Source organism: Haematobia irritans, chromosome 5 (assembly GCF_050003625.1).
Source record: "Haematobia irritans isolate KBUSLIRL chromosome 5, ASM5000362v1, whole genome shotgun sequence".
Taxonomy (NCBI): Eukaryota; Metazoa; Arthropoda; class Insecta; order Diptera; family Muscidae; genus Haematobia; species Haematobia irritans.
In genome coordinates, this window is record NC_134401.1 from 41,058,686 (window position 1) to 41,083,092 (window position 24,407).

The following is a 24,407-nucleotide window of genomic DNA, read 5'->3' on the forward strand; positions in this document are numbered from 1 at the left end:
ATAGAAATTTTGTTAACACTTTTTTTCTATAGGAAATTTAAAAAAAAAATTATCTATGAAAAATTTTGTCAAAATTTTTTGCTATAGAAAACTTTATCACAATTTTAATTCTATAGAAAATATTGTCAAAATTTTATTTCTATAAAAATGTTGTCGAAATTTTATTTCTATAGAAAATTGTATCAAATTTATTTCAAAAGAAAATTTTGTGAACATTTTATTTCTATATAAAATCTTGTCAAAAATGTATTTCTATAGAAAATTTTGTCACAATTTTATTTCTGTAGGAAATTTTCTCAAAATTTTAAAAATTTAAATTTAAAAATTTTTTATTTATGGAAAATTTTGTCAACATTTGTTTGCTATAGAAATTGTTTCTCAAATTTTTTTCTATGGAAAATTTTGTCAAAATGTTGTTTCTGTTACAAAATATCAAAAAAGTCTAAAATAAAATGTTGACAAAATTTTCTATAGAAAAAAATTTCTTAATTTACAAACATGTACAGTCTAGGCGTGTATAGATTTGTATCTGGCGTTTTCTTTTCAATGGTTCTATTGATCAAGTTCATTAATCTAATTTGTCCATAAAGCTCGAATAATAATAAATTGTAAATTAAGATATCATGTATTTGGACGTCAATATCAGGCTAACATGAAAAATAAAAAAAATGTTGAAAAATTTTTCTATAGAAAAAAGTGTAGATTTTCTATAGAAATAAAATTTGGACAAAATTTTCAACAATTGTCCATAGAACTCTGATAGAGGAAGAGAGAGAGAAATTCTCCCAATACTTTTATCTCGAAACTTCAGAAAAGATTATCAGCCATCAATGCCTCGAACTCCTTGACATCTCTACCTGAAATGATTACGGAATAATTGACCATGGGTCTCTGGGAAGACGACAAAAGATTGTCTGCCAACCGCACGCAGAGAAGGAATATGATCATCTCAAACATGTTTCAGGAGCAAAATGTTATTTTTGTATGATGACCATGTAACATGTTTGTCACTAAAATGTTATTTTCTCGTCAAATATAATCTTCTTGCCGAAATCAGATACATGATTTCCGAGAAAATAACATGGTTGCGAAAACCATGTTACATGTTCACCACCCAAAAATAACATTTTGTTCTTAAAACATGTTTGAGGTGAACATATTCCTTCTCTGGGTGCATATTGTTGGCAAATCGCCTCCTACAACAATTTGAGAAGCATATATTTATAATATCTCTTACGATCATAATATGAAAAGCTTTAGAAATCTCTAAGGCTATGAGTATTGATTATGTAGTCTCTTATTGTTCAATTTCTCGGAAAGGAAGTCTCAACCAGAATCCTTGCTGAAGTTCTGCCAATATTAAATGTTCTGGGAAAAGTGGAAGCAAACTGAAAAGTGAATATATTAAATATATTTTATTCGAATTGTAAAAGGTTTTATTATACCCTCCACCATAGGATGACGGGTATATTAACTTTGTCATTCCGTTTGTAACACATCGAAATAGTGCCCTATGACCCCATAAAGTAATTTTATTTCTATAGAAAATTTTGTCCAAATTTTATTTCTATAAAAAATTTTGTCAAAATATTATTTCTATAGAAAATTTTGTCAAAGTTTTATTTCTATAGAAAATTTTGTCAAAATTTTATTTCTACAGAAAATTTTGTCAAAATTTTATTTCTATGGAAAACTTTGTCAAAATTTTATTTCTATAGAAAATTTGGTCAAAATTTTATTTCTACAGAAAATTTTGTCAAAATTTTATTTCTATAGAAAATTTTGTCAAAGTTTTATTTCTATAGAAAATTTTGTCAAAGTTTTATTTCTATAGAAAAATTTTAAAACGTTATTTCTATAAAAAATTTTGTCACAATTGTATTTCTATTAAAAAATTGTCAAAATTTTATTTTTATAGACAATTTTGTCACATTTTTATTTCTATAGAAAATTTTGTCAAAATTTTATTTCCATAGAAAATTTTGTCAACATTTTATTTCTATAGAACATTGTGTCAAAATTTTATTTTTATGGAAAACTTTGTCAAAATTTTATTTATATAGAAAATTTTGTCAAAATTTTATTTCTATAGCAAAATTTGTCAAAAATTTATTTCTATAGGAAATTTTGTCATAATTTTATTTCTATGGAAAATTTTGTCAACATTGTATTTCTATGAAAAAATTTTCAAAATTTTTTTTCTATAGACAATTTTGTCAAATTTTTATTTCTATAGGAAATTTTGTGAAAATTTTATTTCTATAGAAAACTTTGTCAAAATTTTATTACTATAGAAAACTTTGTCAAAATTTTATTTCTATAGAAAATTTTTCAAAATTTTATTTCTATAGAAAATTTTGTCAAAATTTTATTTCTATAGAAAATTTTGTCAAAATTTTATTTATATAGAAAATTTTGTCAAAATTTTATTTATATAGAAAATTTTGTCAAAATTTTATTTCTATAGAAAATTTTATCAAAATTTTATTTCTATAGAAAATTTTGTCAAAATTTTATTATTATAGAAATTATTTCTATAGAAAATTTTGTCAAAATTTTATTTCCATAGAAAATTTTTCAAAATTTTATTTCTATAGAAAATTTTGTCAAAATTTTATTACTATACAAAATTTTTTCAAAACTTTATTTCTATAGAAAATTTTGTCAAAATTTTATATCTATAGAAAATTTTGTCAAAATTTTATTTCTATAGAAAATTTTGTCAAAATTTTATTCCTATAGAAAATTTTGTAAAAAATTTGTCAAAATTTTATTTATATAGAAAATTTTGTCAAAATTTTATTTCTATAGAAAATTTTATCAAAATTTTATTTCTATAGAAAATTTTGTCAAAATTTTATTATTATAGAAATTATTTCTATAGAAAATTTTGTCAAAATTTTATTTCCATAGAAAATTTTTCAAAATTTTATTTCTATAGAAAATTTTGTCAAAATTTTATTACTATACAAAATTTTGTCAAAACTTTATTTCTATAGGAAATTTTGTCAAAATTTTATATCTATAGAAAATTTTGTCAAAATTTTATTTCTATAGAAAATTTTGTCAAAGTTTTATTCCTATAGAAAATTTTGTAAAAAATTTATTTCTCTAGAAAATTTTGTCAAGATTTTTTCTATAGAAAATTTTGTCAAAATTTTATTTCTATAGAAAATTTTGTCAAAATTTTATTTTTATAGAAAATTTTGTCAAAATTTTTTTTCTATAGAAAATTTTGTCAAAATTTTTTTCTATAGGAAATTTTGTCAATATTTTATATATATATAGAAAATTTTGTCAAAATTTTATTTCTATAGAAAATTTTGTCAAAATTTTATTTCCATAGAAAATTTTGTCAAAATTTTATTTCTATAGAAAATTTTGTCAAAATTTTATATCTATAGAAAATTTTGTCAAAATTTTATCTCTATAGAAAATTTTGTCAAAATTTTATTTCTATAGAAAATTTTATAAAAATTTTATTTCTATAGCAAATTTTGTCAAAATTTTATTTCTATAGAAAATTTTGTCAAAATTTTATTTCTATAGAAAATTTTATAAAAAATTTATTTCTATAGAAAATTTTATAAAAGATTTATTTCTATAGAAAACTTTGTCAAAATTTTTTTACTATAGAAAATTTGGTCAAAATTTTATTTCTATAGGAATTTTTGTCAAAATTTTATTTCTATAGAAAATTTTGTCAAAATTTTATTTCTATAGAAAATTTTGTCAAAATTTTATTTCTATAGAAAATTTAATCAAAATTTTATTTCTATAGAATATTTTGTCAAGATTTTATTTCTACAGAAAATTTTGTAAAAATTTTATTTCTATAGAAAATTTTGTCAAAATTTTATTTCTATAGAAAATTTTGTCAAAATTTTATTTCTATAGAAAATTTTGTCAAAATTTTATTTCTATAGAAAATTTTGTCAAAATTTTATTTCTGTGGAAAATTTTGTCAAAATTTGATTTCTATTTATTGCTTTGATTTGTAAAATGCCAATATCCCACTTTCGTTCCTGGTACGATATTTTCGTGTCACATTGTACCCATTGCAGTCCATTGATTTGCAGGATCCATTTAGGTTCTTGGATCGCAGCGACGTTCATTCATTTTCCACTCACCTGCTTTAAGACAAAAAATGGCCGACACATAATTTGAAGCTGCACCCATCGGGTCAATCCGATAAGAAGAAGTGTATAACGTGGAGTTGCTTATAGAGACTTAAAGCGTCAGCTTAAACAATTTTTATTCATGGATTGTTGAGCAAAAAATTCAATACTCGTCTTTATGGGATGATAGTTTATAAATTCCAGCTTATTCCTTAATCTATGCTATTAAAAATTTCTTGGAAATTAATCCCTTTTTCGTACAACCTTCGTGGTCTGCAGGAAGCCCTCTTCCTCACGTATTTCTTTGCATTAAATTGCATTAGACTAAATCCTATTTAGCTTTGCTAACGACAACTATGTACAATTGATGCATAATACATTTCAATGCCTCAATGCTTACATAGTTCCTTGAACAATTGTCTCCTTGAAGAAAGCGGATAAGATATCAGAGCATTAGCTTCATGGTCTTAATTGAGATGTGGTGATATTTAAAGATTTTACTTTAAGCTTGGGGAGATGGTGGTGACTACAATGAATATGAAGTCCTAAGAATAAGGATGGAATGATGTTGGAGAGTGATAAATGATTGTTGCTGTTGTTGTTATTGTTTGGTGTTACTTCCTTCACTCACAAAGAATAACAATCAGAGTACATACTGTTGCTTGTTGTTTTTTTTTTTTTTTTTTTTTTTGTAAATACCCTATAACATAAAATTGAGGGTATATTTGTTTCATCACTGATTAGTTTTATGGGAAGAAGAGAAAATAATTTTTCGAATCTTCTCCTCACTGCTGTAGAGCATTTTCCCATTAGCCTCCACTCCGCTTTTGGAGTCGATACGACTTTAGTCTGGACCAAAAGAAGACTACCACGGACCTCTTAAATTGAGTGTGTAACGTATAAACCATTCGACCTTAACAGGCGATGTTCAATATCTTTAATATATCTATGCTGTATTACCTTCTACCTTGATATTTTCTTATAGCATGATTCTCTCTCACCTCCCCAGATAAAGTTTCGTCCTTAATTTCTTTCTTGTTGTTTTCTTATTTTTTTTTTTTTGCTGTTTCTCCTGCCATTTTATTCCAATGATGGTGACTGGATACTGAAAACAATAAGTGAAAGCAATAAAAAAATTGTTTGTAGCTATACAAAATACAAAAACCACTGTACCCTGTCGGAAATTGAATTAATTTGGATCTAATGAATAGTTAGTCAAATCTGTGTCACAGGAATTCAGCTAATTAAAAGTGAGACAAAAATAAGTAAGCAAAAAAATTTGAATTTTTTTTAGAATTTTCGTGGAATTTTTTGAATGACTAAGAATTAATCATTGTTGCTCGGCAAAGCAGAGTTGAAGTATAATATAGTCGGGCGGGGCCGACTATATTATTTTCTACATAAATAAAATTTTGGAAAATTTTTCTATATAAACAAGTAAGAAAAGTCTAGAGTCGGGTGGGGCCGATATTATACCCTGCACCACTTTGTGAATCCACATTTTCGATACTATATCAAATCCGTCAAATGTGTTGGGTGCTATATAAAGGTTTTTGTCCCAAATACATAAATTTAAATCTGACTCCATATGAACAAAATTTATAATCTATAGACTTAAAATTTAAGTCGACTAATGTCCTGGGATGGTACATTATGATAGTAAAAAAAATATGGGAAACATTTTAATCTGAACCAATTTTGAGGCAACTTCGCAAAAGTGTTTTTATGATTTATCGATCGAGTGATATGTATTAAAAATAAAGGAAAATTTGAGTCACTTTTGCAAAATTTTTGACTTAGCAGTGGCGATTTTATAAGGGAAATGTGGGTATTTTGGCCATTTTTGCCTAAATCGGAAAAAAATATATATGGAAGCTATATATAAATCTGAACCGATTTTAACCAAATTTGACACCCATACTTAGTATCTTAATTCTACTCCCTGTGCAAAATTTCATGTAAATCGGACTACAACTTTGAACTCTGTGGTCATATGACGGAAAATCAAGCGAAAGATATATATGGGAGCTATATCTAAATCTGAACCGATTTCAATAAAATATGGCACACACTACTAATTGTACTCCTAGTGCAAAATTTCAACCAAATTGGGCTAAAACTCTGGCTTCTGGCGCCATATAAGTCCATATCGGGCGAAAGATATATATGAGAGCTATATCTAAATCTGAACCGATTTCAATCAAATTTTGCAAACTTGGCTATACGACCAAGTATTATGTTTGTGCAACATTTCAAGCAAATCAGGGTAAAACTCTGGCTTCTGGGTCCATATAAGTGCATATCACAGGCAGACGGACATGGCTAGATTGACTTAGGGACCCACCCAGAGCATTATTGCCAAAGACACCATGTGTCTATCTCGTCTCCTTCTGGGTGTTGTAAACATATACACTAACTTATAATACCCTGTTCCACAGTGTGGCGCAGGGTAAAATAAAATTTTGACAATATTTTCTATAGAAATAACACTTTGAGGAAATTTTCTATAGAAATAATTTTTTTTTTTGAGAAAATTTCCTATAGAAATCAAATTTTAAGAAATTTTTCTATAGAAATAAAATTTTGATAAAATTTTCTATAAAAATACAATTTTGACAAAAATTTTCTATGGAAATACATTTTGGAGAAAATTTTCTATAGAAATAAAATTTTAACAAAATTATATTAGATATAAATATATACAAAATTTTCTATAGAAATAAAATTTTGACAAAATTTTTTGTAGAAATAAAATTTTGACATTTTCTTTAGAAATAAAATTTTGACAAAACTTTCTATAGAAATAAAATTTTGACAAAAATTTCTACAGAAATAAAAAAAATGTCAATAGAAATAAAATTTTGAAAAAATTTTCTATAGAAATAAAATTTTGAGAAAATTTTCTATAGAAATAAAATTTTGACAAAATTTCCTATAGAAATAAAATTTGCTATAGAAGAAAAATTGTGATAAAATTATGTATAGAATTTAAATTTTGATAAAATCATCTATAGAAAAAAATGTTGACAAAATCTTCTATAGAAATAAATTTTTGTCAAAATTTTCTATAGAAATAAATCTTTATCAAAATTTTCTAAAGAAATAAAATTTTGACAAAATTTTCTATAGAAACAACATGCTGACAAAAGTTTCTACAGAAATGCAATTTGGAGAAAATATTCTATTGAAATAAAATTTTGACAAAATTTCCTATAGAAATAAAATTTTGAAAAAATTTCCTATAGAAATAAAATTTTGACAAAATTTCCTATAGAAATAAAATTTTGAAAAAATTTTCTATAGAAGAAAAAATTTTGATAAAAATATGTATAGAATTTAAATTTCAATAAAATTATCTATAGAAACAAAATGTTCTAGAGAAATAAAATGTTGACAAATTTTCTATAGAAATGAAGTGTTGAGAAAATTTTCTATAGAAATAAAATTTTGACAAAATTTTCTTTAGAAATAAAATTTTGACAAAATTTTCTATAGAAATAAATTTTTGGCAAAATTTTGTAAAGAAACAAAATTTTCTCTAGAAATACAATTTTGAGAAATTTTTCTACAAAAATACAATTTGGAGAAAATTTTCTATAGAAATAACATTTTGACAAAATTTCCTATAGAAATAAAATTTTGACAAAATTTTCTATAGAAATAAAATTTGGACAAAATTTTCTATAGAAATAAATTGTTGACAAAATTTTCTATAGAAATAAAATTTTGACAACATTTTCTATAAAAATAAAAATTTGACAAAATTTTCTGTAGGAATAAAATTTTGACAAAATTTTCTATAAAAATAAAATTTTGACAAAATTTTCTATAGAAATAAAATTTTGACAAAATTTTCTGTAGAAATAAAATATTGCAAAATTTTCTATAGAAATAAAATTTTGACAAAATTTTCTATAGAAATAAAATTTTGACAAAATTTTCTGTAGAAATAAAATTTTGACAAAATTTTCTGTAGAAATAAAATTTTGACAAAATTTTCTATAGAAATAATTTTTTTACAAAATTTTCTGTAGAAATAAAATTTTGACAAAATTTTCTATAGAAATAAAATGTTGACAAAATTGTCTTTAAAAATAAAATTTTGACAAAATTTTCTATTGAAATAAATTTTTTACAAAATTTTCTGTAGAAATAAAATTTTGACAAAATTTTCTATAAAAATAAAATTTTGACAAAATTTTCTATAGAAATAAATTTTTTACACAATTTTCTGTAGAAATAAAATCTTGACAAAATTTTCTGTAGAAATAAAATTTTGACAAAATTTTCTATAGAAATAAAATTTTAACAAAATTTTCTATAGAAATAAACTGTTGACAAAATTTTCTATAGAAATAAAATGTTGACAAAATTTTCTATAGAAATAAAATTTTGACAAAATTTTCTTTAAAAATAAAATTTTGACAAAATTTTCTGTAGAAATAAAATTTTGACAAAATTTTCTGTAGAAATAAAATTTTAACAAAATTTTCTATAAAAATAAAATTTTGACAAAATTTTCTATAGAAATAAAATGTTGACAAAATTTTCTATAGAAATAAAATGTTGACAAAATTGTCTATAGAAATAAAATTTGGACAAAATTTTTTATAGAAATACAATTTTGGCAAAATTTTCTATAAAAATAACATTTCGACAAAATTTTCTACAGAAATAAAATTTGACAAAATATTCAATAGAAATGAAATTTTGACAAAATTTTTTTATAGAAGTAAAAATTTTGATAAATATATCTATAGAATTTAAATTTCGATAAAACTATTTATAGAAATCAAAAATTTTTCAAAATTTTCTATAAATGTAATATCTTTACAAATTTTAAAATGTTCGTAATAGATGATACTAGCAAGAACCATTGTAAGTTCTCCTTTTATGTAGAAGTACAAAGCTCGGAATCAATACCATAATCCGTGAAGGAAGGTCAAAATCTTTGAATTCAAATAAAATGTTTTTTTTCGTGTATGACGCTTAGTGTAGATGATATTGCAATTTTAATTTTTTTTTAGGATTTAGATGAACTTTGTACTTTTTTGGGGGTGATCACAAATTAAGTTTTAGTTCGGTTTTAAAAAACCATTTGTTAGCTTAAAGCTAAATCAATTTCCTACAGGGTTCCTATAGGATATATCTATACACACACATACCTAAAAATATGAGAAGAGTCACATTGATACCCATGACAAACACACTCACACCCATACAAACTCATTTGTACTTATAAAGTTGTACACTCACGTTCACTATAAACCATAAAAAAGTGTACATAATAAACCTTGTAGCTAAAAATAGATACAATACTGGCTGGCATCTGCTCCCACACTCTTAGAGAGAATTGGATGTGTATGTGTGTGTGTGTGTGTTTGTTGAGAAAAAGAGAAAGAGGAAGGAAGGATATGAAAAATAAAGAAAGTAGATTCTCACCTCTAGCGCCCTTAGAAGATACAAAAAAAAAGAAACAAACACAGAAGCAAAAAGCAAATTACAAACATCTTCTCCTACTTCTCCCTAAGGAGACCAGGAGAAGAGGCCAAAACCAATACCATTAAACCTCTATAATATTAACCATAGAAATGAAAGTACAATCAGTGAATAGTACAGACATTTGTTGGCGGTCGTTATGGGTGTTTTTTGGTATGGGATCGATGGTGTCTCTCTGTTTTTGTTCAATGTCCAAAACAGATAAAAACTTCAATCATGAAATTAATCGATCCCATATTCTTTTTTTGTTTAAATAAATCATAGAAATAATTAGACATAAGATGGTATACTTAATTAAAAATATAATTGATTTCTTCAAAATTTTCAAATATTTTTTTTATTACAGTCAATTAAAATTTTAATTGATTTTCTTTGCAAAACTCAATTAATTTTTTCTCATTGATGTAGTCAATTATTTAATAGGACTTTACCTGGGTTTTTAATTGATATTTTGATTAGATTGTGACTATGTTCTTTTTACAGATTTCAATTCTCGATTTGATTTGAATTATTTTTTTTTTCTATAAAATCGTAATTAGCATAGTTACTATTTTAATTTGCTTTAATTTGATTAAAAAGTTTATTGTGTTAGTGAATTTATAAATAGATTGAGTTTTAAGTTTGCCTTAACTTTTGAAAATTGTAAATTTTTGTTTGTTATATTTTCTTCTGTGTTAGCATTTTTTATTCGACTTTTTTTCTTTAATTGTTTTGCTAGAATTTTGCACTAGCATAACAAAACACAGACATCTAAATATTTACTGCTCCCCGTTAAGGAAAAACTACATCAACAATCAACCAACCATCTACCCCAATGAAGCATTGGCACACATGCATTTCAATCCAAACGAATTCATTCGTCGTTTTCTCTACATATGTCTCTGGGCCACAGAAGATATTTATTTTTATTATGGGAAACGGAAATCAGATGTTTGGCCAAACCAAACCAAAACATAACCACGCACACACATTTCCACCTGCATTCAGAGAGAGAGATAGAGAGAAGACATTACCATACACTAATACAGAATCGTATACACGCAAATAATACACAAAACATGAGCTCAATACAACACCCATATTATTATCTTTTAAGGCCAATACGTGCATACTACCCCACACACGCTTGATGTCCTATCCATGCGATGCTATAGAATTTTATGTGTGTTCGTCTTAATTCATAATGGACTATACAAGGTTATGAGAAAAGGGTTTTCAGATTTATGTTAACATCAGGTTCATATCACTTATAAATTTGGAGAAAATTTTACTAAAAAACTACCGAACAAAAAATCATATTTTGCAAAATGTTACTTTAAAAATTTCATTTAGTCAAAATTTTATTTCTGTAGAAAATTTTCTTAAAATGTTATTACTATAGAAAATTTTCTCAAAACTTTATTTCTAAAGAAAATTTTGCCAAATTTTATTTCTTAAGAAAATTTTGTCAAAATTTTATTACTAAATAAAATTTTGATAAAAATTTATTCCTAAAGAAAATTTTGTCGAAATTTTATTTCTATAGAAAATTTTGTACAAAAATTTTATTTCTATAGAAAATTTTGTTAAAACTTTTCTATAGAACAATTTGTCAAAATATTAGTTTTATAGAAAATTTTGTAAAGAAAAATTATTTCTATAGAAAATTTTGTCAAAATTTTATTTTCATTGAAAATTTTGTCAAAGTTTTCTTGCTACAGAAAATTTTGTCAAAATTTTATTTCTATATAAAATTTTGCCAAATTTTATTTCTAAAGAAAAACTTGTCAACATTTTATTAATAAAGTAAATTTTGTCAAACTTTTATTTCTATAGAAAATTTTTCAACGTTCTATTCGTAAAGAAAATTTTGTCAAAAATTTTATCCTATAGAAAATTTTGTCAAAATTTTATTTCTGTAGAAAATTTTGTCAAAGTTTTCTTGCTAGAGAAAATTTTGTCAAAATTTTATTTCTATAAAAAAATTTTTTCAAAAGTTTATTTCTTTAGAAAATTTTGTCAGAATTTTATTTCTCTAGAAAATGTTGTGAAAATTCCATTGCTATAAAAAATTTTGTCAACGTGTTTTTTCTACAGAAAATGTTGTCAACGTTCTATACTTATAGAAAATTTTGTAAACAAATTATTTCTGTAGAAAGTTTTACCAAAAATGTTTTAATATAAAAAATTTTGTCCAAATTTTATTTCTACAAAAAAACTTTCAAAATTTTATTTCTATAGAAAATGATGTCAAAATTTTATTTCTATAGAAATTATTGTCAAAATTCTATTGCTATAGAAAATTTTGTAAAATTCTATTTCTATAGAAGATTTTGTCAAAATTTTATTTCTATAGAAAATATGGCCTAAATTTTATTTATATAAAAAATGTTGTCAAAAATTTATTTCTATGGAAAATTTTGTCAAACTTTTATTTCTATAGAAAATTTTTCAACGTTCTATTCTTACAGAAAATTTTGTCAAAAATTTATTCCTATAGAAAATTTTGTCAAAATTTTATTTCTATAGAAAATTTTGTCAAAGTCTTCTTGCTACCGAAAATTTAGTCACAATTTTATTTCTATAGAAAATTTTGTCAAAGTTTTATTGCTACAGAAAATTTTGTAAAAATTTTATTTCGATATAAAATTTTGTCAAAATTTTATTTCTTTAGAAAATGTTGTGAAAATTCCATTGCTATAGAAAGTTTTGTCAAAGTTTTATTTCTACAGAAAATTTTGTCAACGTTCAATTCTTATAGAAAATGTTGTAAAAATTTTATTTCTGTAGAAAATTTTGTCAAAAAATTTTTTTATATAAAAAATGTTGTCCAAATTTTATTTCTACAAAATAATTTTCAAAAGTTTAATTCTATAGAAAATTTTCTCAAAATTTTATTTCTACAGAAAATTTTGTCAAAATTTTATTTCTATAGAAAATTTTGTCAAAATTTAATTTCTATTGAAAATTTTGTGAAAATTTTATTTCTATGGAAAATTTTTTAAAAATTTTATTTCTATAGAAAATTTTTTAAAAATTTTATTTCTATAGAAAATGTTGTCAAAATTCTGCTGCTATAGAAAATTTTGTATCAATTCTATTTCTATAGAATATTTTGTAAAAATTTTATTTCTATAGAAAATATTGTCAAAATTTTATTTATATAAAAAATGTTGTCAAAATTTTATTTCAATGGAAAATTTTGTCAAAATTTTATTTCTATAGAAAATTTTTCAACGTTCTATTCTTACAGAAAATTTTGTCAAAAATTTATTCCTATAGAAAATTTTGTCAAAATTTTATTTCTATAGAAAATTTTGTCAAAGTCTTCTTGCTACCGAAAATTTTGTCACAATTTTATTTCTATAGAAAATTTTGTCAAAGTTTTATTGCTACAGAAAATTTTGTAAAAATTTTATTTCGATATAAAATTTTGTCAAAATTTTATTTTCTAGAAAATGTTGTGAAAATTCCATTGCTATAAAAAATTTGGTCAACGTTTTATTGCTACAGAAAATTTTGTCAAAATTTTATTTCTATAGAAAATTTTGTCAAAATTTTATTTCTATTGAAAATTTTGTCAAAACTTTATTTCTATAGAAAATTTTGTCAAAATTTTATTTCTATTGAAAATTTTGTCAAAATTTTATTTCTATAGAAAATTTTTTAAAAATTTTATTTCTATAGAAAATTTTGTCAAAATTTTATTTCTATAGAAATTTTTGTCAAGATTTTATTTCTATTGAAAATTTTGTCAACATTTTATTTCTATAGAAAATTTTTTAAAAATTTTATTTCTATAGAAAATGTTGTCAAAATTCTACTGCTATAGAAAATTTTGTAAAAATTCTATTTCTATAGAAGATTTTGTCAAAATTTTATTTCTATAGAAGATTTTGACAAAATTTTATTTATATAAAAAATGTTGTCAAAATTTCTTATTTCTATTGAAAATTTTGTAAAAAATTTATTTCTATAGAAAATTTTTCAACGTTCTATTCTTACAGAAAATTTTGCCAAAAATTTATTCCTATAGAAAATTTTGTCACAATTTTATTTCTATAGAAAATTTTGTCAAAATTTTATTGCTGCAGAAAATTTTGTAAAAATTTTATTTCGATATAAAATTTTGACAAAATTTTATTTCTTTAGAAAATGTTGTGAAAATTCCATTGCTATAAAAAATTTTGTGAAAGTTTTTTTTTCTACAGAAAATTTTGTCAATGTTCTATTCTTATAGAAAATTTTGTAAAAAAATTATTTCTGTAGAAAATTTTACCAAAAAATTTTTAATATAAAAAATTTTGTCCAAATTTTATTTTTACAAAATAACTTTCAAATTTTTATTTCTATCGCAAATTTCGTCAAAATTTTATTTCTATAGAAAATTTTGTCAAAATTTTATTTCTATAGAAAATTTTGTCAAAATTTGATTTCTATAGAAATTTTTTTCAGAATTTTATTTCTATTGAAAATTTTGTCAAAATTCTATTTCTATAGAAATGTTTTCAACGTTCTATTCTTACAGAAAATTTTGTCAAAAATTTATTCCTATAGAAAATTTTGTCACAATTTTATTTCTAAAGAAAATTTTGTCAAAATTTTATTGCTACAGAAAATTTTGTAAAAATTTTATTTCTATAGAAAATTTTTTAAAAATTTTATTTCTATAGAAAATGTTGTCAAAATTCTATTGCTATAAAAAATTTTGTCACAATTCTATTTCTATAGAAGATTTTGTCAAAATTTTATTTCTATAGAAAATATTGTCAAAATTTTATTTCTATAGAAAATGTTGTCAAAATTGTATTTCTATAGAAAATTTTGTCAAAATTTTATTTCTATAGAAATTTTTGTCAAAATTTTATTTCTATTGAAAATTTTGTCAAAATTTTATTTCTATAGAAAATTTTTTAAAAATTTTATTTCTATAGAAAATGTTGTCAAAATTCTATTGCTATAAAAAATTTTGTCACAACTCTATTTCTATAGACGATTTTGTCAAAATTTTATTTCTATAGAACATTTTGTCAAAATTCTATTTCTATAGCAAATGTTTTGAAAATTTTATTTCTATTGAAAATTTTGTCAAAATTTTATTTTATAGAACATTTTGTAAAAATTTTATTTCTACAGAACATTTTGTCAACGTTCTATTCTTATAGAAAATTTTGTCAAAATTTTATTTCTATAAAAATTGTGAACAATTTTTTTTCTTATTTTGTCAACATTTTATTTTATAGAAAATTTTGTAAAAATTTTATTTCTATAAAAGATTTTGTCAAAATGTTATATCTATAGAAAATATTTTTTAGAAAACTTTTTCAAAAATTTATTTCTATAGAAAATGTTGTAAGATTTTCTCAATTTTGTTTCTATAGTAAATTTTGTCAAAATTTTATTTGTAAAGAAAATGTTGTCAAAATTTTATTTCTATAGAAACTTTTGTCAAAATCTTATTTCTATTGAAAATTTAGTCAATATTTTATTTTCAAAGAAAATTTTGTCAAAATGTAATTACTATCGGAAATTTATTTATTCAAATTTTTTTCCAAATACCTAATACGTACCTCTTAGTATGAGAGGAATTTTTGCAAAATCTACCAACACATCAAGAATTGTACTAATCTACCAAACGGTGAAAAATTTATGATTTTTGGTGTGGCAAGCGTGATCGTAAGAAGAATTTACCGCGAGAACGATTGCAACCCATATGAAAGGTTAGGTTAGGTTAGGTGGCAGCCCGATGTGTCAGGCTCATTTAGACTATTCAGTCCATTGTGATACTACATTGGTGAACCCATATGGAAAAATGAACTCGGAATAATGCCATTAAAATTCTGCAAGAGCTCACCGATGTACTAGAAAAAAACCAAGAGTTAGCTTCGCTTGCACGAAAGTGGCCAGTTACCGAATTTTTGTTTTTCCCTGATGAGAAGCCATTTCAAAATAATCGGGTTTACTTTTTTTTGGTTTTCTGCGATGATAAGCCATTCCTAATTGAGCAGTTGTGATCGAGTTTACTTGCCAAAAAGTCAGCTGAAAAATTACACCTTCGGTCGGTTACTAGAATTCAGGTGCCGCCGTAACGACCGATGGTCAAAATAAATGCCGAATATTGTTGGGAAAATGACCTAAAGATAGCCGCAAACCATAGACATTCCAACAGGATTTGGCACCATCGTTGAAAATTGGTCACGGACGTGCAGAGATGACCAAATTTCAACGTCTATAGACTAACTAGGGACCCGCAGAGAAAAATTATGTAGATATCTTTATCAACTCAAAATTTACAGAATTATTTACAAAAAAAAAATGGAACCTAAAGGTAGCCAATTCGAACAAATCTAAAATTTAATATTATTTGCATTTTTTGCTTTTGAACAAATAAATTAATAAAAAAAACATAAAATAGAAAATATATTTTTAACTTAATTTAATTCCAATTAATTTATATTTAAACTGAATTAATTTTCTTTAGTTCGGTATATTGTATTTAATTTTATTATTAACAATTAAATTATTTTTTTTCTTTTTTTTAAGGTTTCCGCCTCGGGTAAAGCTGTCCTCATTACTGGCTGTGAATCACCCATTGCTTGGTATTTAGCCAAAAAATTGGATGATTTAGGTTTTCATGTATTTGCTGGTTTCAATGTCCCCATAGAAGAATCCGAAGAAGCCTCCATTCTCAAGGAAGAAACTTCTGGACGTATGAAGACAATTCACTTGGATGTAACATCAGAAAAGACAGTAAGTACAAAACTCATAGTTGTAAATACGATAGATTAATAAAAAAAAATTTTCATTACAATAAAGAAAACTTTCATAATATTTATGAATTTGTCTGTATCAAAAAATTTCCAAATATTTGCAATTAAAATTTTAATTGAATTTTTAAAAATATTCAATTTAAAGTTTAATTGGTTCAAACAATTTTTGTTTTTTAATTTAAATAAAACTCAATCACAAAAATTAATAGTATCAATAATTTTTTTAATTAGATCCATCGATATTTTATTATATTTATGAATTCGTCTTTGAAACTAAATATTCCATTTTTTTAGATTGTAATCAAATTTCTCCATCTTAAGCTTGATCTTTATGTAAAATTATTTTTCTTTTTAGCTTTTGGAAGCTGCCTTATATGTCTCTGAACATTTGCCTTTCGGTTCCAAGGGTTTGTGGGGCTTAATCCATTGTGCTCAATGGGTTGCTTTGGGTGAAATGGAATGGTTGCCTTTCGCTGTATTGCGTAAATCATTGGATTTGAATTTACTGGGTGAGAGAGAAAGAGAGAAATATTTTGAGTTTCATCAAAACAAAACAAAATATTTCAATAATGTTTTTTTTTATTTCAAATTTTAGGTTGTGCCCGTTTGACTCAATTGATGTTGCCTTTGATCCGTACCTGCCATGGTCGTGTTATTTTCCTAACATCCGGTAAGATTTTAAGATAACTTGAACTACTTCTTGGGCATTGTATAGGTATCGAAGAGCCAGGAAAATTATAATTTGAATTTCGAACTTTTCAAACTGACATTCGACAAGGAGGATAAAAGAAGACAATTAAGGGAATTCTAAAGTCCCAAGGGCCGACTACATCACACCCTTCGCCAATCTGTAGCGCGGTTGCTACTCAAGTCAAAAATAATATACCAAAATTTGGAGAAAATTCTACCAAAAAACACAAAATTTCATTTCTATAGAAAACTTTCTCAGAAAATTTTTTTCTTAGAAAATTTTATCAAAAATTTTATTCCTAAAGAAAATTTTGTTAACATTTTATTTCTAAAGAAAATTTTGTAAACATTTTCTTTCTATGGAAAATTTTCTCAAAATTTAATTTCTATTGAAAATTTTTTCACAATTTCATTTCTATAGAAAATGGTCTCAAAATTTTATTTCAATAAAAAATTTCCTCAAAATTTCATTTCTATTGAAAATTTTCTCACAATTTTATTATTTATTTTTTTTTTTTGAAAATTTGTCAAATTTATTTGGGCAAAGCCCTATAGACTGCAAGATGGTTGGATGGACGCACGTTTCGGAATCTATAGAAAATTTTGTCAACATTTTGATTTCTATAGAAAATTTTCTCAAAATTCCATTTCTACACACAAACAAATATTTTTCTGATTCAATCACGAAATTAATTGATCCAATTAATTTTTTCATTGAAACGTCTTCAATCACAGAAATGATAGTATCAATTAAAAAATTAATTGACAGTCAATTAAAAAATTAATTGATCCAATTAAAAAATTAATTGATACTATTAATTTGTGTGATTGATTTTTATTTCAATTAAAAAATTTGTTGATTCAATTAAATTTTTAATTGAATATTTTTTAAAACTCAATTAAGATTTTAATTGGAAAAATTTTCGTGAAATTTTTTTCTGTGTACACAAAAAAAAATTTTCTGATTCAATCACGAAATTAATTGATCCAATTAATTTTTTAATTGAAATGTCTTCAATCACAGAAATGATAGTATCAATTAAAAAATTAATTGACAGTCAATTAAAAAATTAATTGATCCAATTAAAAAATTAATTGGTACTATTAATTTGTGTGATTGATTTTTATTTCAATTACAAAATTTGTTGTTTCAATTAAATTTTTAATTGAATATTTTTTAAAACTCAATTAAGATTTTAATTGGAAAAATTTTCCTGAAATTTTTTTCTGTGTATAGAAATTTTGTCAAAATTTTATTTCTATAGAAAATTTTGTAAAAAGTTTTTTTCTATAGAAAATTTTGTCACAATTTTATATGTATAGAAAATGTTGTCAACAATTTTTTTGTATAGAAAATTTTCCATAGAACAATTTCTCAAATTTTTATTTCTATAGAAATTTTGTCAAAATTTTATCTCTATTGAAAATTTTGACAGAATTTTATTTCTATAGAAAATTTTGTCAAAATTTTATTTCTATAGAAAAATTTTGCAAAATTTTATTTCTATAACAAATTATGTAAAAATTTAATTTCTATAACAAATTTTGTCAAAATTTTATTTCTTTAACAAATTTTGTCAAAATTTTATTTCTTTAACAAATTTTGCCAAATTTTATTTCTTTAACAAATTTTGTCAAAATTTTATTTCTACCGAAAATTTTCTCACAATTCCATTTCTACAGAAATTTTATCAAAATTTTATCTCTATTGAAAATTTTGACAAAATTTTATTTCTATAGAAAATTTTGTCAAAATTTTATTTCCATAGAAAATTTTGTCAAAATTTTATTTCTATAACAAATTTTGTCAAAATTTTATTTCTATAACAAATTTTGTCAAAATTTTATTTCTATAGAAAACTGTGTCAAAATTTTATTCCTGTAGAAAATTGTGTCAAAAGTTGTTTTCTTAGATTATTTTGTCAACATTTTATTTCTATAAAAAATTTTGTCAAAATTTTATTTCCATTGAAAATTTTTTCAAAATTTTATTTCTATAGAAAATTTTATCAAAATTTTATTTCTATAGAAAATTTTGTCAAAATTTTATTTGTAAAGAAAATTTTGTCAAATTTTTTTTTGTATAGAAAATTTTCCATAGAACAATTTCTCAAAATGTTATTTCTATAGAAATTTTTGTCATAATTTTATTTCTTAGAAAATTTTGTTTCCATTTTAATTCTATAGAAAATTTTGTTTCCATTTTATTTCCATAGGAAACTTTGTCAAAATTTTATTTCTATAGAAAATTTTGTCAAAATTTTATTTCCATAGAAAACCTTTGTCAAAATTTTATTACTATAGAAAATTTTGTCAATATTTAATTTCTATAGAAATTTTTTTCAAAATTTGATTTCTATAGAAAATTTTGTCAAAATTTTATTTCCATTGAAAAATTTGTCAAAATTTTATTTCTATAGAAAATTTTGTCAAAATTTTATTTGTATAGAAAATTTTGTAAAAAAATTTTTTGTAAAGAAAATTTTCCATAGAACAATTTCTCAAAATGTTGCTTCTATAGAATTTTTTATCAAAATGTTATCTCTATTGAAAATTTGGCAAAATTTTATTTCTATAGAAAATGTTGTCAAAATTCTATTTCTATAGAAAATTTTGTCAAAATTTTATTTCTATAGAAAAATGTTCCAAAAATTTTATTTCTATAACAAATTTTGTAAAAAATTAATTTCTATAACAAATTTTGTCAAAATTTTATTTCTATAACAAATTTTTTAAAGATTTTATTTCTACAGAAAATTTTCTCAAATTTTGTCAAAAATTTTTTTGTATAGAAAATTTTTCATAGAACAATTTCTCAAAATGTTATTTCTATAGAAATTTTTGTCAAAATGTTATCTCTATTGAAAATTTTGACAAAACTTTATTTCTATAGAAAATGTTGTAAAAATTTTATTTCTATAGAAAATTTTGTCAAAATTTTATTTCTATAGAAAAATTTTCCAAAATTATATTTCTATAACAAATTTTGTAAAAATTTAATTTCTATAACAAATTTTGTCAACATTTTATTGCTATAACAAATTTTGTCAAAATTTTATTTCTATAACAAATTTTGCAAAAATTTTATTTCTACAGAAAATTTTCTCAAAATTCCATTTCAACAGAAATTTTGTCAAAATTTTATCTCTATTGAAAATTTTAACAGAATTTTATTTCTATAGAAAATTTTGTCAAAATTTTATTTCTATAGGAAATTTTCTCAAAATTTTTTTCTATAAAAAATTTTGTCAAAATTTTAATTCTATAACAAATTTTGTCAAAATTTTATTTCTATAGAAAACTTTGTCAAAATGTTATTCCTGTAGAAAATTTTCTCAAATGTTTTTTTCTTAGATTATTTTGTTAACATTTTATTTCTACAAAAAATTTTGTCAAAATTTTACTTCCATTGAAAATTTTGTCAAAATTTTATTTCTATAGAAAATTTTATCAAAATTTTATTTCTATAGAAAATTTTGTCAAAATTTTATTTCTATAGAAAATTTTGTCAAAATTTTATTTGTATAGAAAATTTTGTCAAAAATTCTTTTATATAAAAATTTTTCCATGGAACAATTTCTCCAAATTTTATTTCTATAGAAAATTTTGTCCAAATTTTATTTCTTAGAAAATTTTGTCAAAATTTTAGTTATATAGCAAATTTTGTCAAAATTTTATTTATATAGAAAATTTTTTCAAAATTTTATTACTATAGAAATTTTTCTCAAAATATTATTTCTATAACAAATTTTGTCAAAATTTTATTTCTATAGAAAATTTTGTCAAAATGTTATCTCTATTGAAAATTTTGCCAAAATTTTATTTCTATAGAAAATTTTCTCAAAATTGTTTTTTAAAACAAATTTTGTCAACATTTTATGTCTGTAACAAATTTTGTCAAAATTTTATTTCTATAACAAATTTTGTCAACACTTTATTTCTATAACAAATTTTCTCAAAATTTTATTTTTATAGATTTTTGTTTATTTTAATGGGCTGTTTTGGTCAATATATATAAATGCAAATAAAACAAGTTTATTTCATCTTTTTTCTCGACGTTTCGTCGGCTTTTTTCCGACCTTTTCCAGAGAATTTTTTATTTGAAATATAATTGTTTTACATTTGTTTCATTTATAAATTATTAAAACTGGACATCACAAACAATAATAATAATTAATTTTATTTTCATAACAAATCATGTAAAAATTTTATTTCTATAACAAATTTTGTCAAAATTTTATTTCTATAGAAAATTTTCTCAAAATTCTATTTCTATAGAAATTTTGTCAAATTTGTATCTCTATTGAAAATTTTGACAAAATTTTATTTCTATAGAAAACTTTGTCAAAATTTTATTTATATAGAAAATTTTCTCAAAATTTTATTTCTATAGAAAAATTTTCTCAAAATTTTATTTCTATAACAAATTTTTGTCAAAATTTTATTTCTATAACAAATTTTGTCTAAATTTTATATCTATAGAAAATTTTGTCAAAATTTTATTTCTATAAAAAATTTTGTCAAAATTTGATTTCTATAGAAAATTTCGTCAAAATTTTATTTCTATAGAAAATTTTGTCAAAATTTTATTTCTATAGTAAATTTGTGAAATGCCTCTTTGTTGGAGGAATATTTTGCAAAATCTACCAAAACATCGAGAATTCTACCAATCTACCAAATTATTTTTTAAAATGCGTGCTACTTAAGATTGGCGATTTTATAGGTGACCAATGGGGGCCACCGTGGTGCAATGGTTAGCATGCCCTCCTTGCATACACAAGGTCGTGGGTTCGATTCCTGCTACGACCGAACACCAAAAAGTTTTTCAGCGGTGGATTATCCCACCTCAGTAATGTTGGTGACATTTCTGAGGGTTTCAAAACTTCTCTAAGTGGTGTCATTGGAATGTGGAACGCCGTTCGGACTCGGCTATAAAAAGGAGGTCCCTTGTCATTAAGCTTAACATGGAATTGGGCAGCACTCAGTGATAAGAGAGAAATTCACCACTGTGGTATCACAATGGACTGAATAGTATAAGTTAGCCTTATACATCGGGCTGCCACATAACCTAACCTAACCTAGGTGACCAATTGTGGGGTTTGGGACAATGTTTGGCCAAATCGGGCGAGATTTACACCAGTTGAAGCCTTATCTGGATCTTAACCTAAATCTTTGACCTCTGCGGCCAATTAAACTCATATCGGTGGAAAATTTCTTTGCAAAATTTCACGTAAATCGGAATAAAGTTTTTGCCTCTGTGGTCGTAAGGGCGAAATATATATATTGTCAATATATCTAAGTCTGATCCGATTTCAACCAAATGATACCGTCAATTGTACTCTGTGTATATATAAATTCATATCGGGCGAGGGATATATGGGGGTATCATATCTGAATTGATTTGGCTGATGTTTTGCGAGACTCCAAAAAGTTTCGGATGTACGAAATTTGAAAAAAGTTAGGTTGATAACACGTCAATTATGACCAAATCGGTGATAAATATATATGGTAGCTATATTTAAATAGGAACTGATTTTTTCCAAAATCAAGAGTGATTGTCTTTTAAGCGATGTAAGGCTACATGCGAAAGTTTAAGGACGATTGGACTTATACTACAAGCTGTACATGAACCGACAGGCGGACATAAAAAATCGACTCTGAATTTAATTCTAAGACGATCGGAATACTGAGTCTCAGTCGGGTCCTTCTTGGCGTTACATACAAATGCACGAACTTATTTTACCCTGTACCACAGTAGTGGTGAAGGGTACAAAAACATAAGAATATAAGCATATACGGCCAGGCCGAACTTACAGCGTATATCCTGTAAATTTTGCACAATGTTACCGTTGTGCTAAATGTGCCACTTTTTTAGCCCCACTTCTTTTTTAGTCCCACTTTTTTGTTGTGCCCTTATACTGTAAAATTTTTCATACATTTTGATCCCAAATACCGTTAAGATTACTAATGGGATGGGTGTCTTAAAAAAGTTTACAAGTCGAATACTATATTTGTTCAGCCTAAAAGTATGCAAAAAATCTAAAGCAGAAATTTGAAAATGAGGACTTTTTATGTTTTCGAGTTTTTCAAAATTTGAAAGAAGCTTTCGACTTTTATATCATTAAGAGTATTTGGATGCTGTATTCGGTGCCACTTCTTCCATACTTCCTTGCTCAACGTATTTAGTAGTTTATTAATTTTCGTTTTCAAAATTCTTCCACAAGGTCTCAACAAAATCCCCACTCCTGTACGCAGTGTCCAATGTGCCACCCAGGCTGCTATTGAAAGTTTTGCCGCCTGTTTACGCCAAGAAATGCGTCCTCGTCGTGTCGATGTCTCTGTGGTAGCTGCTGGTGAATTTACTCCTGGAAATGCTTGGCTCAATGAAACTGAATTACGTGAACAGGTAATTGAACAAAACATGGTCAAATACCAAAAAAAAAGAAACAAATTAAGAAGACTTAATGCTATTGTTTGTATAGGCCAAGAAAATGTGGGCCCAAATGTCTGTGGAACAAAAGAAGGCGTATGGTGAGGATTATTATGAAGCTGCCATGACCTCCATTGAGAAATATTCCAGAGAAGTAAGATTTGAAAAAAAAAATCCAAAAGTCTCTTTTTAAAAATCTCCTTTATATTTTCCTTAGGCTGCCGATATTCAACCCACTGTTCGTGTCCTTATCGATGCCACCACACGCTCCTTCCCCATGGCCCGCTATACACCGGTAACACCCAAAGAGAAATTACAAATTTTCATGGCTGAACATTTGCCTCCCTCTTTGTATGAGGCTTTCTATGGTGTACCCAGAAAATAGAGAAATGACTGAGATTTGCTGGCCAGTTCCCACTCAAATGATTTTATTTATTTTTTATGGTGTTAAGAAATTAAAAGGAGATGTATAAAAGTTCGATGTGTAGTAATATTTAAAACTGAATACGTATTTTTTCATAATTTAAGAACCAATTCTTTCAAGATGAAATCTTTAGTGAATTCAATATCGAATGAATAACCGCATTTTAGTTAGCATTTAAAAACAAACGCGAATGGTTTTTCTTTCTCTAACTCACTCTTTTTTTCATTTGTAAATCCATAGAATGTCGTAAAATTTATATTTTTTATGAATAAAGAAATTTATGATTTAGTTTTTTTTTTTACGTATTGAGTTTTATTTATTTAAAAAAAAAATTATTCGGAAAATCGACTTGTCAAGCTTTCGACTATTTTTTCAAATAGGGTAAAGTTGACTTTTTCGACTTGTTTAATAAATTTTAATGGACTATATCAAAATTTGGAACAGTAAATTTTTCGACCTTTCTATTTTTTTTAACTTTGGAAAAATCGACCCTCAGA

General features: G+C 23.8%; 1 protein-coding gene across 1 annotated transcript in view; it reads left to right on the forward strand.

Annotated features, from left to right (window-relative positions):
- LOC142240445 (D-beta-hydroxybutyrate dehydrogenase, mitochondrial) overlaps positions 1 to 24,206 on the forward strand; it is a 44,737-nt gene extending 20,531 nt beyond the window's left edge. Inside the window, exons 4-9 of the mRNA XM_075312148.1 lie at positions 16,140 to 16,346; positions 16,722 to 16,875; positions 16,962 to 17,036; positions 23,281 to 23,462; positions 23,539 to 23,640; positions 23,704 to 24,206. Coding sequence (XP_075168263.1) covers positions 16,140 to 16,346; positions 16,722 to 16,875; positions 16,962 to 17,036; positions 23,281 to 23,462; positions 23,539 to 23,640; positions 23,704 to 23,871 — 888 coding nt within the window. The 3' untranslated portion in view covers positions 23,872 to 24,206. The remainder of the gene's footprint in view (positions 1 to 16,139; positions 16,347 to 16,721; positions 16,876 to 16,961; positions 17,037 to 23,280; positions 23,463 to 23,538; positions 23,641 to 23,703) is intronic.
- The last annotated feature ends 201 nt before the right edge of the window (positions 24,207 to 24,407 follow it).